The 14,388-nt window shown below is 37.1% G+C and overlaps 1 protein-coding gene across 4 annotated transcripts in view; it reads right to left on the reverse strand.

Annotated features, from left to right (window-relative positions):
* Positions 1–14,388, reverse strand: part of FBXL17 (F-box and leucine rich repeat protein 17) — a 470,181-nt gene that overhangs the window by 321,960 nt on the left and 133,833 nt on the right. For all 4 annotated transcript variants that reach the window (XM_007192078.2, XM_057540929.1, XM_057540930.1 and 1 more), the window contains one exon: positions 6,254–6,361. In XM_007192078.2, coding sequence (XP_007192140.2) covers positions 6,254–6,361 — 108 coding nt within the window. The remainder of the gene's footprint in view (positions 1–6,253; positions 6,362–14,388) is intronic.

Below are 14,388 nucleotides of genomic sequence, written 5' to 3' on the forward strand. Positions count from 1 at the left end.
ACTGAATCACTTTGCTGTTCAGCAGAAATTAATGCAACAATGTAAATCCACTATATTTCAATTAAAAAATGAAAAAATAAGGTACAAAAGTGTATTCCTCTGATTCAGTGTATTGCTATGGTAGGAATTTTTTTAATGATTTTATTAAAAATATTATTTTAGTTGTTCAGTGTATTAAAGGGGAAAAAACAAAACAAAACCATGAAGAGCAGACAAACAGTTTTTAATCTTAACATTCAGCATTGGCACTCAGGTAGAAAGAAGGGTCATAAAGTTTTTAACTAAGATTTATTTTCATGAAAATTATTTTTCATTTTTATTTTAATAAAAGAATATGAATGGATTAGGACTAAAGAGTTATAAGAAGCTTTTATACATAATGATGAGTATTTTTTAATTTATATATATTATTTTTCAAATGCTGCTTTAGTATGTGCCAAGCACTCTTCCTCTAAAACCCGAGAGATAGGTAGATGTTATTATTATCCTCATTTTACAGATGAGAAAACTGAGGCTAAGAGATTAGGTGATTTGCCCTAGGTCATACAATAGCAGTCATCCTATTAGCTTTGATGACAGCAGTAAGCAGTTTGCTCTCCATTGTGAACTTCAAAGAAAAAATCTATTAATGGATCACATCAGGCCTAGAGAATCAGCGCCTAAATTCTCAACACTTGATTTTTGGCTCAACTCTTAACTCCCGGAAGGCTAAAAAGAACCAAAAGCACAGTCATCCTACAAATACCTCTTCAGAGTCCTCACTGGTCATACTCACTAGGGAATATTTCAGAGCTGAATGAATTTAAGAACACACACTTGCCACATCTCAAAATATCACTCAAGTACCTATAATTAATCAGAAACAAATGAAATGATAATCTATAACTTAACAGCTATAACAACTCTAAAGTAGCAAAATAATATGTTCTGCCTTTAGAATAAGACATTCTAAACTGAACAGTTGTTTGGAAATTTGAAAGACAAGAAAGTTCATCTTTCATTTCTAGTCTCTGAATAAACATGAAAAGGAAGATGAAAATTGAGTTAGCTGCATGAATGAACATTCTTTCACTTATGTTAAATTGACTGAAAAAAATCAATTTTGTTTTTCTTTAGAAAATATTTCATATTTTCAGCCATAAGCACTTCTAAAATATGTGTTTTTAAAAAGTTCTTTAATATGATATGGTCCAAGAAAATATCGGAACTTTGGGCATTTTTTTAGCTGTTAGATTCCAAAAAAAAAGCCTCTATTTAAAAACAAAAACATGCATACCCATATCTGACACATCCTAAGAATTCAGTTCATGTTTATAAACTGAAAAACTGAAGCAACAGTAAGATCTAAGGTATCATCAGAATTAATATCATTAATTAAGATATCATCAGAATTAATATCATTAATTAATAAACATAACTTTTAAATTTATCAACAATCTTAAGTTATGACAAATATAAATTTTTATATAGCATATAATGAAAATGAACATTTTGTCAAAAATTCTTCACCATCATCCTTAATAGTCATATAAAATAGCATCTTCCTGACTACTGGTAGAAATCATTTGATCTGATCTAAGTCAATTCACAATGGATCTGTGGCATTAAACTCATGAACCCACAGCATTTGAGGTTTGCACTCCAACTACACGTAAAAATAACGTGTCACTTTGACATTTCAGATTCCATTGGCTTATTTGTTCAACTGATTTTAAATTAATATTATATATTAATGTATATGATTATTAATTATTATCCTGAGCATTTTCCATGGTATTATGCATTCTCAAAAAGCATGCTATTGAATAGTATGATTTTATCATGTTATAGTAATAGCAACATTTTTAACTTTTTAACCCCTTAAAAGCTTTTTTATTATTATGGAAATTTTCAAATATAAACAAAAGTAACGAGAATAATATAATGAACCGCCATGTCCTATAGCCCAGCTCAATTATCTATATTTTGCCATTTTTGTCTCCTTTATTGGCCTATCCACTTTTTTTTTCTTTTTATCCCTTTGTAATATTTTAATACAAATCCCTAACATTGTGTCATTCACTAGTAAATACTCAAGTATGTATCTCTTACTGATAAAGTTTTTAAAATATATCAGATATTTGGTAAAATTCACCAGTGAAGCAATCTAGGCACAGAGTATCACTGGAGGGAAGGTTTTTAACAACAGACGTAATGTCTTTAAGACATATAGAGGTATTCAGGTTATCTATTTCTTCTTGAGTGAGCTTTGGAGGTTTGCATCTTTCAAATAAATTTTCCATTTCATCTAACTTGTTGAATTTAGAGGCATAAAGATGTCCATAATATTCGCTTGTTATCCTTTTAATATCTGGAGAATCTGTAGTTATGTTACTCCTCTGAGTCATGGTATTGGCAATTTCTCTCTCGCTCTCTTTTAAGTAGTCTGAATAGAGATTTATCGAGTTTATCAAAGAACCAGCTTTTGCTTTCATTAATTTTCTCTTTTCTTTTTGTTTTCCATTTCATTGATATCCACTTTGATCTTTATAATTTCCTTTCCTCTGCTTACTTTGAGTTTAATTTGCTTTTCTTTTTTCAAGTTTCATAAGGCAGAAGCTAAGGTCGTTAATTTGAGACCTTTTTTTTTTATACAGGTGTTTGGTGGTATTTAAAGTAAGTACTTTAGTAGCATCATACTAAATCTGATGTGTTGTGTTTTCATTCTCATTCAGGTCACAATACTTTCTAAGTTCTCTTTTGATTTCTGCTTTACTCATGGGTTATTTAGGACTGGATGAGCAAGGAAGGGAGAGCATACACCAATCTCTGGGGTTTTCTATGCAAGTGCTCTCCACTCTGGTACTCTGTCCTCTGAATTCTGGCTATCCTGGTCTCCCTGGACTTTCGGTTCTGTCTCAACTCAGATAGTCTGCTGAGTTTTGCCTGGGTTATCCCTCTCTGTGCTACAAGCTGGAAACTCTTCCAACATATTAGATGAAGGCAAGCATAGGGCTTCTCTTGTTTGTTTCTTATATCTCAGGGATCACTGTCCTTGATTGTCTGATATCCAGTGTCTTGAAGACCATTGTTTCATATATTTTGTCAGTTTTTCTAGGTTGTTTCAGGGAAGAGAGTAAATCTGGTCCCCACTACTCCATCTTAACTGGAAGAAGAAATCCGGTTCTGTTTTGTTTTTTTTATAGATCATTGTAAACTCATGACTTTTATACATTTGTTTTAATCCATTTCAGCCATTTTCCTTTTTGATGCTCAAAGTGTCCCAGCTTAGGCCAGTGAGAGGCACTTCATGTTGGCTTTTGGGTCCTTTGACATGTTCCTATTAGTCCTTAATGTGGCAAATGATATTTAGGCACTACAGTCTAGTCACTAGGGGTTAACTATACATTTGCATTTGCTGAACTTGTTTTTGAAAAGTGGGAAGGAGAGCAAAAGTGCAAGATAGAAATATTTTACATTTATAAATAGGTACCTGGCAGTGAAAAGAACACACCTGTGTTGGAGGACGCTCAATACTGGCGGATACAAGTCATTAACATTCTCAACTGTTAGAGACCTCAAAAGTTCTTATCATTGCTTCCAAACCCACTCCGGTAAAGCTGACTTTATCTTCTCAACCTGTGGGCATTCAGTCTTAGCTACTTCTGGACTCTCATTTACATGGTAAAGCTGACTTTATCTTCTCAACCTGTGGGCATTCAGTCTTAGCTACTTCTGGACTCTCCTTTACATAGTCACAGCAGCTTAGAAGGAAGGCCTCTTACTTCAATATTGCTTGATATTAGCAGAATCTATCTGAAGACTAAGGGTGTGTCATCAATAAATAGAGTCCAGCCAAGACTGAGAGCATCAAAGTAAAATTAAGTCCACGAGACCATAGTAATAGAATATCAATATTCTTCCATTTATTCCCAATCTTCTGTCTTCCTGCCCTTGATTTAACAATCTAAGATGTCACAAATCCCCAGTTTTCCCTTCTAACTTACTAAAGACTTGACATTCCTTAGTTTCAGTGACAGCCACTCACAGTCCCGTCCAGGCCAATGACTCAAATTCAGTGACTTGTCTGGCTGTAAGAACCTCTAGAGATAGATCCCCTAATACAGGCACATCTCTTCACAGGAGGCCACTAAGGCACAGGGACTTCATGGCACCTGCTTCTAGCAGCAAACTTAGAGCCAGAGACTTAGTAAAGTAATGACTTGGAGAGATTTTCTAAATCATATAAAATTAAATATATTTATACCAATAACTCTCAACACTCTGTATCTCATATCTCCCTAATCATTTATTTAAGAATTACATACCATGTTGATCATAAATTATTTAGAACTATATACCTTGATTATAATAAGGGTAACACGACTTTCTAGGAACACATATATTTACAAACGTTTTGTGAATGTAAATTACATTTTGTATCATGTCTTAGTATAAAAACACTGTCAGAATGCAAATATTTTAACAAAGAAGCTTTTATTTTATTAAAACTTGAGTTCTACCCTTGGTTTTCAAGAGATAAGATAACGAAAATAGCTTTGCAAGAGTTATGCATGTTTAAAGTGCTATCTTGCCTTTCTTTACCTGAATCCATGAAACTAAGCAATCTTATGCCACAAACCAGTCTTCTCATCAAAACAAATACTGTGCTGAGCAAGAAAGATGCTCCTAAAACGCTGTGGACCAGCTTTGACATGAATCCAGTAGATTCTGACTGCTAACAGGCCAAAACACCAATCCTGGTATATAATCTTCAGAATAATCTTCTCAGCAAATTAAGCCTTCCAAAGCTGACATTTGCTATCGCTGCTATTTTGTCACAGAAAATAATTCTGATCTTTTAAGTACCAGTGTACAATTTTTGGCCATCTCAAAATGCTCAGGGAAGCACTTACTGATCTAATAAGTCCTGTTTTGCCTTTAATGAGTACAATTTCAAGTGATCGTAAAAAGCCCACATACGGTCATTATAACACTTGTTGTGCACAATCTGTTCATCCAAAGGCATTGCTACTCTACACCATAAACAGCATTAGATGTGACTAGAAAAATATTCATCTACCAAAATGTTCAGGCCAAGGTTATAGAAAATGAATAAAAAATTATGGTTACATATGGTCTTGGTTACACTGAGATGTTTTGATAGAGCAATAAGAGAATAACATGCCTATCCTCTCTGCTGGCTTTAGGTTCTGATCCTCAAAATATAATTAAAGCTGATCAGTCATTTAAGACAGAACAACCACAGGCTCTGTTTCAGATACACTAGACTAGAACAGTGATTTGATTTTTGTTTTCAAAGTCTGCTCTGATTTTCCAGCAATTTAGATATTGTAGCACCTATTTTAATAATAGTAGCTAAAGTTTACTTAGCACTTACTGTGGTTTCGATACTAAGGCAAGTATCTTGCAAATATTACTTCAATTAATTCCCTGAAAAATACTTTGCTCACTTAGGTAATAAATGGCAGAGCCAAGATTCAAACACAAGCTGACAACAGAGCCCAGACTCCTATCCAGTGGGCCTTATTGCCATACTTCTAGGTAACTCGTAAACATTTGCTCTTTTCCTGGGAAGAAAGAAAAACATTATATCCCGCTAAACTGTAAGCTTGAAGAGACCTGACAAATTTCAGATAATACACGAGTAAATTTTATAGTAGCCAGTTTTCTAAAGCATGTATATAAGAATTAGCTCCTAATTATTTTAGAACTCTGAAAAACAGCAGAGATGACACATTGAAAGGGAGAGATTACAAAGGAACTGGTATTTTCATTATTGCTAAAATATGAGATTTCATACATTTGGTATATAAGTAAACTCTCTTAACTATAAAGTTAATTTTTGACATACATTCGCTTAATCATATGCACTGACCATATTCACTTCTTAAAAGCCAAATGCTCAGAAGATCTAATGATATGTGACCAGTGAACACTTTCATCAAAATATCTTCTAACACAATACATTAACATCTCAATATGTTCTGTCATATATATCAGTTTCTTTCATGTATATATTTCATAGTCATTAGCAAATGAAAAAGCAAAAAAGTTTCTTGTTTAAATGAATGTATCATTTCAGAAAGGATAGATTGTGTATTGTTGCCTTAAACTGATTTTAATTTTACCAAACACTACTTACACTTCTATAATGGTTTGAGTAGTCCTCATTCAAGTACGTATAACATTGCTAGGGCACTGATATGAATGATACTCGGAAAAACTAAGGAGACGTAGCCACGGTTCCTACCTTGGTTAGATGAATGACTCCTTTAGAAGTAACTGAACAACCCATGAAGCCAACGTACTGAAGTTCAGGACAGTGCTCAGCAAATGCTTTCACCGACTGATCTGTCACCTAGGGAAGAGACATGAAGAAAGTCAAGATGGCATTACAGTGAGTGAATTTAAGGATTTGGCTACTGCAAATTCCCTCTGCCTTACCTTGCATCATTAATATTTCCCTTTCCAATGGATCATTTGAATCCATATACAGACATGCTGCAATATGTCCTGTGGTTTTTTTTTTTTAAATCCTCCCTCAACCCCACATCCCTTTCTATCACCCCACGTTTGTTTACTTCTTCACAGAAAATGTCTCAGAGATGTCAACACTATCTACCTCCACTTCTTCACATCTCTCTCAATAGATATGTACATATTTTATTGACATACACTTCACAAACTATAAAATTCACCCCTTCAAAAGGAACAGTTCAGTGGTTTTTAGCATATTCACAAGTTGTACAACCATCACCAATATCTAATTCCAGAACATGTTCCTCACCCCAAGAAGAAACCCCACGCCCATTAGCAGTCGCTCCCCTATTCCAACTCCGGCCTCCAGCCCCTGGCAACTTTCTGTCACTATGAATTTGCCTAGTCTGGACATCTTTTATAACTGAAATTGTACAACTGCTTCCTAAAGTGCAACAACGGTCTCTTTATAAGGTTTCTCCCTACAAGTGTTTCTTCCAAGAAATCTGGTTTTGCCCCTCACTGCTTCCAATTCCTCAGATTTGGATGGTGTGATGGTTAATTTTATGTGTCACCCTGACTACACCAAGAGGCACCCAGATATTTGATTAAACATTATTCTGGGTATGTCTGTGAGGGTGTTTCTGGATGAGATTAACATTTAAAACAGTAGACTGTGTAAAGCAGATTGCCCTCCCCAAGGTGACCACTCAGCCTTAGTCACATCCAATCTGTTGAAGGTCTGAATGGAACAAAAAGGTTGAGTGAAGGAAAATTTGCTCGCTCTCTCTCTCTCTCTTTCTCTCTGCCTTGTCTTCAAGTTAAGACACCAGTTTCCTACCTTTAGACTCAAACTTGGACTGGAACTTATATCATCGGCTCTTCTGGTTCCTATGCATTCAGACTCAGACTAGAAGTACACCATCAGCTTTCCTTGGTCTCCAGATTGCCGATTTGGGGACTTCTCAGCCTCCACAGTTACATGAGCCAATTCCTTACAATAATCTCTTTTACAAACACACACACACACACCTCATACTAATTCTGATTCTCTGAAGAACCTTACCTAATGTAATACATATTAGAATCCCCTGAGTTTAGTAAAATCTCAGAGCCAAAAGGGGTGTGGCCCAAGAATCTGTATTTTTAACAAGCCCCTAAGTGACTCTTAGAGATGTGAAAACTTGAGGCCCCAGATATGCAAAGAAGTTACACTGACAGCTTTTGGCATTTCTACATGGCCCTGCTTTAAACAAAGGGCAGACTGAAATTCCTTTTTTGTCTCCCTCAACCTCCAAAAACTTTCCATGTATAAAATTATCTTCTTATAATTGTGCTAACATTTTCTTCACTGTTCCGCAAAGTTGTAGCTTATAAAAGAAGGTCCAAATATTCTCTATCATAGGCTTAATTTCAGATTCACTTTCCTCACAGTCAAGATGAAATCAACAAGTTAAACACCACTGTTAGTTTTTCAAACAGCAGTGACTTGCATCTCCTTTGCATTAAATTTAATATGGCTGACTCTTACTTTGTATCTTCCTTACCTATTCTGAATAGATATTGGAACATAAACGTTATGTGGGTAGCATTAATTCTGAAACAACACAAGAACATTTTCCTAAAATAATGAAACCAACAGCATCCATGGTACGTCTGATAAAAGATTAATTCTGCCCTCAAAAGTAAAGTATGCTTCAGCAGATTAAGAGTAAGGGTGCCATTGATAAATTAAAAATGGGCCTTCCTGACACTCAGCTTTCTAAAAACATTACGTTAACAAAGAATATTTAAGGCACTAAAACTGCCTGAAGCTTTAGTGAAAACAAATTTCTATTAAAAAGTGGGGTGGGGGGGAAGATGAGAGAGAACAAAGGTTAAGTAACTACGGCCATTTGGTTAAATAACCCTGCCTAATCTCACTCTAACATCAGGCCTCTCCTAGGTCCATCTTCAAAAGGGGGAAGAGGAATTCAGATAAGGATTAAGGACACAAGAAAGCTCAAGTCCAAGGTGTTAGAGCTTTCAGAGAGAAGAAAAAAAGGCATTAAGATGTGCTTGGTGGGTGTTTCTCTTTCAGCTCAAGGAATCAGAGTAAGAGAGCTCGGAGGAGCCTCCAGCATCAACAGAGTGCTATCAGCCAAACAAGACCAGAGTAAGTCCTTGGAGTATAGAAGCACTCTTAGTAGGCTTAGATGTGTTTTAGGAGACTTAATAAAAGGCCTTAAACTTAAACAGTTGCGCAACCAACACCAGGATCCAGTTGTAGAACACTTGCATCGCACCACCCCCAAAATTCCCTTTATCCCTTATGCCTATATGTTCAATCACAGCTCCCACCCCTAGACAACCATGCTTTACACATCCATACCTGCCTTTTCTAGAAATTTCATATAAACAAAGTTCTATCATAAGTAGTCTTTTGTATCTGGCTTCTTTCACTAGTGTAATGTTTTTGAGGTTCATCCTTGGTGTTACACGTATCAGTAGTTGGCTCATTTTATTGCTGAGTAGAATTGCACTGTAGGACTATACTACATTTTGTTGATCTGTTTACCAGTTGATAAACATTTTAATTGTTTCCAGTTTGGAGCTTTGATAAATAATGCTTCTGTGATCATTCACATACAAGTCTTGGTATGGACATTATGTTTCACTTCTCTTGTGTAAATATCTAGGAGTGGAATACTGAGTCATGTGATAAGTATAAGCTTAATTTTTTACACATTTTCAAAATCGGGTTGTTTTCTTATTAAGTTGTAAGAGTTCTTTATATAACTTGAATACAAGTCCTTTATCAGATACTCGTTTCACAAATATTTTCTTCCATTCTGTGCCTTGTCTTTTCATTTCCTTAATGGTGGTCTTAGCTCTAACATTTAGGTCTATGGTGCTCTTGGAGTTGACTTTTGTGAATAGTGTGAAGTAAGGTGAAAGGTTCATTTTTTTTTTTTGCATATGAATTGCCCCAGCGCTATTTGTTGAAAAGACACCTGGAACGGTTTGATTTTGAAGGATCATACTTACTCACAGACTGTGGGAAAAGCAGGCAGTAGAAAAGAATTCGTATGCAAAGAGAAATGTGGCTCAGGATTTGGAAAGTAGCATCAGAAAATCAGGGGGGAATGAGATCAGCTTGCAAAGCAGATTTTGATCTTTTAGTCAAAGCTGTGATGGAGAGAAAGAGGACGATGAACCTCAGATTCAACAGCGTCATCTCTTCACATGACAGAGGTAGAGAAGACCGTCTCCTTAAGCTGGCATTCTAAAAGCCAGCCTATACTTTTATGGCGGCATGGAAAGCATGCAAGTGCATTTAGTGTTACAAGGTGGAAAAGCCCTGGTGATAAGGAATGTCTATTGTGCCTTCAGAGTCACAAGAACCATGAAAAGCCTCAATAATATAAACACACACAAAGATTCCTGTAGAGCTTCCATTTGTGAACCTTACGGGGGCCTTCTCTAGTTGCTAAACCCTAAGCAAATGAAAACCAGAAACACAGGGGGCAGAGGGAAAAGGAAAATGTTAGTTCTCATAAGCTCTTGAAAGCTGCACTCAGAAATCCTTTGAGGGTGGTTTCTTGTGAGATCAAATGTGGCTACAAGAGAGAAACCTCTCCAGGAGGTAGAAACAATAGGCCTAGAAAATTCTAAAATGGGGCAAATGTAATAGCCACTGTGTTAGAAGTGTTCATACATGACTAAACTATTCTGGGCTAGAAAAAAGAGAAAGAACAGAAGGTGAGCCGTACACGGTCACTAATTTTGCTTGGAGAGTTATTGTTTACAAATTTTATTTTTTTGAATTGTTGAATCTAGAGATTCAGTCTCTGGACACAGCTCACTCTGTTGAGGTTTGGGGTACTAGTAGCCAAAGAGTTTAAGAGAGAGTAGACAATAAAATGGCTACATTTACTAAGGCCTTACTGTGTGCCAAGCTAAGTCCTCTCTATGCATCACAGGAGATCCTCATAATAGCCTAGAGAGGCAACATTATCCCCATTTAACAGGTGACTAAAATAAGCCTATTAGAGATTGACTTTCCCAAAATCAAATCACTAGCAGGTGGCAAAATGGGGCTTTGAACTTTGGTCTTTTAGGTTTTGAAACCCATGCCCTTTAACTTATACACACTAGATTTATTTCATGGTGCTAATTTCACTCAAAAGCAAATTTAAGGCCCTCCCTTTAGCCCCAGAGAAGTAGAGTGAAAAGGATCAAGGCACATTAGGTCTACTTTTTAAAGAATTTACTTAAGAGAAGTGCTACCCTTGATTACTTTTTTCATCTCCTATAGGTAGACTAGGTGTGCTGCCAATGCCGTGATAGTCTTGTATATCCTGAGAACCCTCCCAAAAGAGGAAAGCATAGGAGAGGGTTGGGGTAGTCTAATTCAGATGTGTTGAAGAAGCTGGATTAACGGTAGTGAATTATAAAACCACGTAAGTAGAAACTGATAATCCAAGAAAGCACTTTCACCTAAAAAGGATTAAAATTAAAGAATAAGAAAGTAAGGATGGGAGAAGCTTTTACAAAAATTTCAGGATTCTAAATAAAGAGATGCAATTTATTCTTATTTTAAGACAAAGTTTTCTTGGAACATGGGAGGAGAGATCTATCTATATCAGAGTAAGACTGAGTCAATGAAAAGGGTTTTGTAATCTGCACTGAAAGATGAACTTTTGGAAATGATGCTAGCATATCTGGGGAGGAAAGGAATTTGTAGTATTAACTCTAAAAAGGTGGAGCAATCTTGGGAGATTTTTATACTGCTGGCATTAAAGAATTGTTCTGCATAATCCTACATGAGTGTCCTAAATAATATAAAAGTATTTTGTGACCTTGCTCAGTAAAAAAAGTTTTCTCTAGACTTCACCCCAAACCTACTAATTCAGGACCCGGAAATATATACTTTTTTTTTTTTTTTTTAAAGTCTGTTTTTTTTTTTTTTCTAATAGAGAGAAAGTCTTTTTTTATTATTTATTTATTTATTTATGGCTGTGTTGGGTCTTCGTTTCTGTGCGAGGGCTTTCTCCAGTTGCGGCAAGTGGGGGCCACTCTTCATCGCGGTGCGCGGGCCTCTCACTATCGCGGCCTCTCCTGTTGCAGAGCACAGGCTCCAGACGCGCAGGCTCAGTAACTGTGGCTCACGGGCCCGGTTGCTCCGCGGCATGTGGGATCCTCCCAGACCAGGGCTCGAACCCGTGTCCCCTGCATTGGCAGGCAGATTCTCAACCACTGCGCCACCAGGGAAGCCCCCGGAAATATATACTTTTAATATGTTCTCTTAAAGAGTCTTATGAAATCAATCCAGAAACAGTCCCATAACTAAATCTAACATTCACAACTAACTAGACCCTCTAAATATTAGTACTGAAGATGGCCCTGGGTATACATGGGGCTATCTCTGTACTGATACCACAGACCACCATGGTCCAAGACATGTCCTCCTTCTCCTGGACATTTACAATAGCTTGCACACTGGACCTCTTTCTGCTACTCTTGACCCCGCAAATCTGTTCTCCACCCATCAAGCCACAGTGATCTTTTTAAGTGCGAATCTGATCATGTCAGTCTGCCATTCAAAATGCTCCAATGGCAACAATTACTCCAAGAATAAAATCCCAACTCCTCTATAACCTACCAGGCCCTGCATAATCTGACTCCTCCCTAACTCTTCCACCTGTTTTCATCACCCCACCACCCCTTACCCTTGCTCACTATGTGGTGGTCTCCCCACCTATTCCATTCACTGCGCTAAGCCCAGTGCTTGGCACAGGGCCTGGCACACAACAGGGGCTCCAAAATGAAAAGGAATGAATGAATGAAGTCCTGTCTTGATGCATGTTAATGCCTTGTTTCGATGTTGAAAAACAAGTCCTTTTTAATGCTAAGAAAATTTGATCTGTTGGTCTTATTGGTTCCAAGTGCCACAAAGAAGCCATGGCTAAGAATGGGATATACAGCTTTCAAAGAAAGAAACAGCAGCACTTTGATTCTGGAGTGAACTGGAAAACTAATGGGAGGAAATGAGCAGGGTGACTACCTAATCTCACTTAGGACTTTAGGACCAGTTCAAGGCCTTCTTTCCACCTCCAAGGACAAAGAGCAACAGGGATCAAGGACATAGTGAGTCTACTTCCTAAAGAATTTTCCAGGAAGAATGCTAACCTCATTACTTTTATTCGTGTCTTTCAGCCAGAGTGGTCCGTGGGCCTATGGGGTGCCCTCACCTTCTGAATGCAAAATAAAGCCACCATAAAGCAATCTGCTTAGGCTGAGTTCTAACTGAGCTTTATAACCGAAGGGCAAAAACATTTCCATGTGTTCCAGTTCAGCAAAATGCATCAGACTAGAAGAGTCGTATGATTCTGGGCAGAAGTCAGCTGGAGTAGAGTTTGGCTGTCTAAGTATCCCCTATTGGTTTAGGAAAGCAGAAGAGAAGTGACCCCAGTAGTCAATGGCTAGAATCAGCAATACCTTCAAAATTGAAGAAAGCACATTTATAGTAAAGGGCTTATTTCACTCAGAGTTGCTCAGTCTCTTAAATCCCTTTAGTTCAACAAACATTTGAGTACCTACGATATGCACGATGCCTCATGTCAAGTACTCGTGCAGTGTGAAGACGAGGTACAGAGAGCAGAGAGGAGACAGGTTGGGATACGAACAAGTATAGCTGCCACGACTACTAGCGAGATCCCTGGGAATATTTTAGTCTGTGTACTGCATCCCAGTCTAGTTTAGTTCAGTTTCCCAGGACCTTCTGACTAGATCCGAAACCAAGTTTGAAGAGGTGACTAGACTATGGAGGGTTGAAAGCCTGGTAGAATGGTTATGACTTGATATGGGAGGGAGGGAGGGAGGGAATCTATTTTATTGGTAACATGAGTCATATAGGGATTAAAAAACTGTAAGGTCCCCTTGAGTTCCGGCATACTGCAGGCACATAATTGATGGAGCCATTCATTAAAGACTCTAACGGAAGGGTGATAAAGGGAAAGTTGTACTTCAAAATCCAGCAGGTGTACCCAGGACCAGCTACAGGGATATTCTAGCCTCAGAGAGGCTGCCAGTGGACTATGGCTGCAGCAGGGTCCCTGCCCCCACGTGAACAGTAGCACACCACACAGAGGGGTACCTCAGTGACGCCTAGCCACGTGCCCGAGTCAGAAAGCAGCCACGTCTAACAACAAAGAACTAGTATGTGAAGTACTGTGATGATAAAAGTCCCAAATGAAGAAATTTTACTTAGATACCAAGTGGCCATACATTATACTTGTAGGAGCTTTAAAATGGAACACAAAATTTCTCCATTGCTTTAGTGGAGTCTTCAAACTCTATGAAAAAATTCTTTTTCATTTTCACCTTCCTTTGTTTTTCTGTATTATTTTTCACAGGGTGTAGTGTACACTTACAATTAATGCACTAGAAAGTCCCCTCCTTTGAAACAGTATAACAAAAACACAAAACAAATTGGTACTGATCATATCAAAGGAAATAGCTAAATATGGAGACAAAGCACTTGGTATAGATTCACTTTATAAACCATTTCATTATGACCTTTTCACTATGCTCTTTATGTAATAAAATTTTCATATTGTTAGTAAATTTTAAAAAGAAATCTAAAATAATGTTATTTAAACAGAAATCGTTTTCTTTTAAACTATGGTCAGACAACAATATTTACTGAGCAAATACTATGTGCCAAGTACTGTGTTACATACAATGATTAAGACAGACTGCCCTCATGAAGCTTACAATCTAGTGAGAAGAGTAAATGTTAAACATTTATTACAAGTGTGATAAAGAAGATGTGGCACATATATACAATGGAATATTACTCAGCCATAAAAAGCAACAAAATTGAGTTATTTGTAATGAGGTGGATGGACCTAGAGTCTGTCACAC

This window comes from Balaenoptera acutorostrata, chromosome 2 (assembly GCF_949987535.1).
Source record: "Balaenoptera acutorostrata chromosome 2, mBalAcu1.1, whole genome shotgun sequence".
NCBI lineage: Eukaryota > Metazoa > Chordata > Mammalia > Artiodactyla > Balaenopteridae > Balaenoptera > Balaenoptera acutorostrata.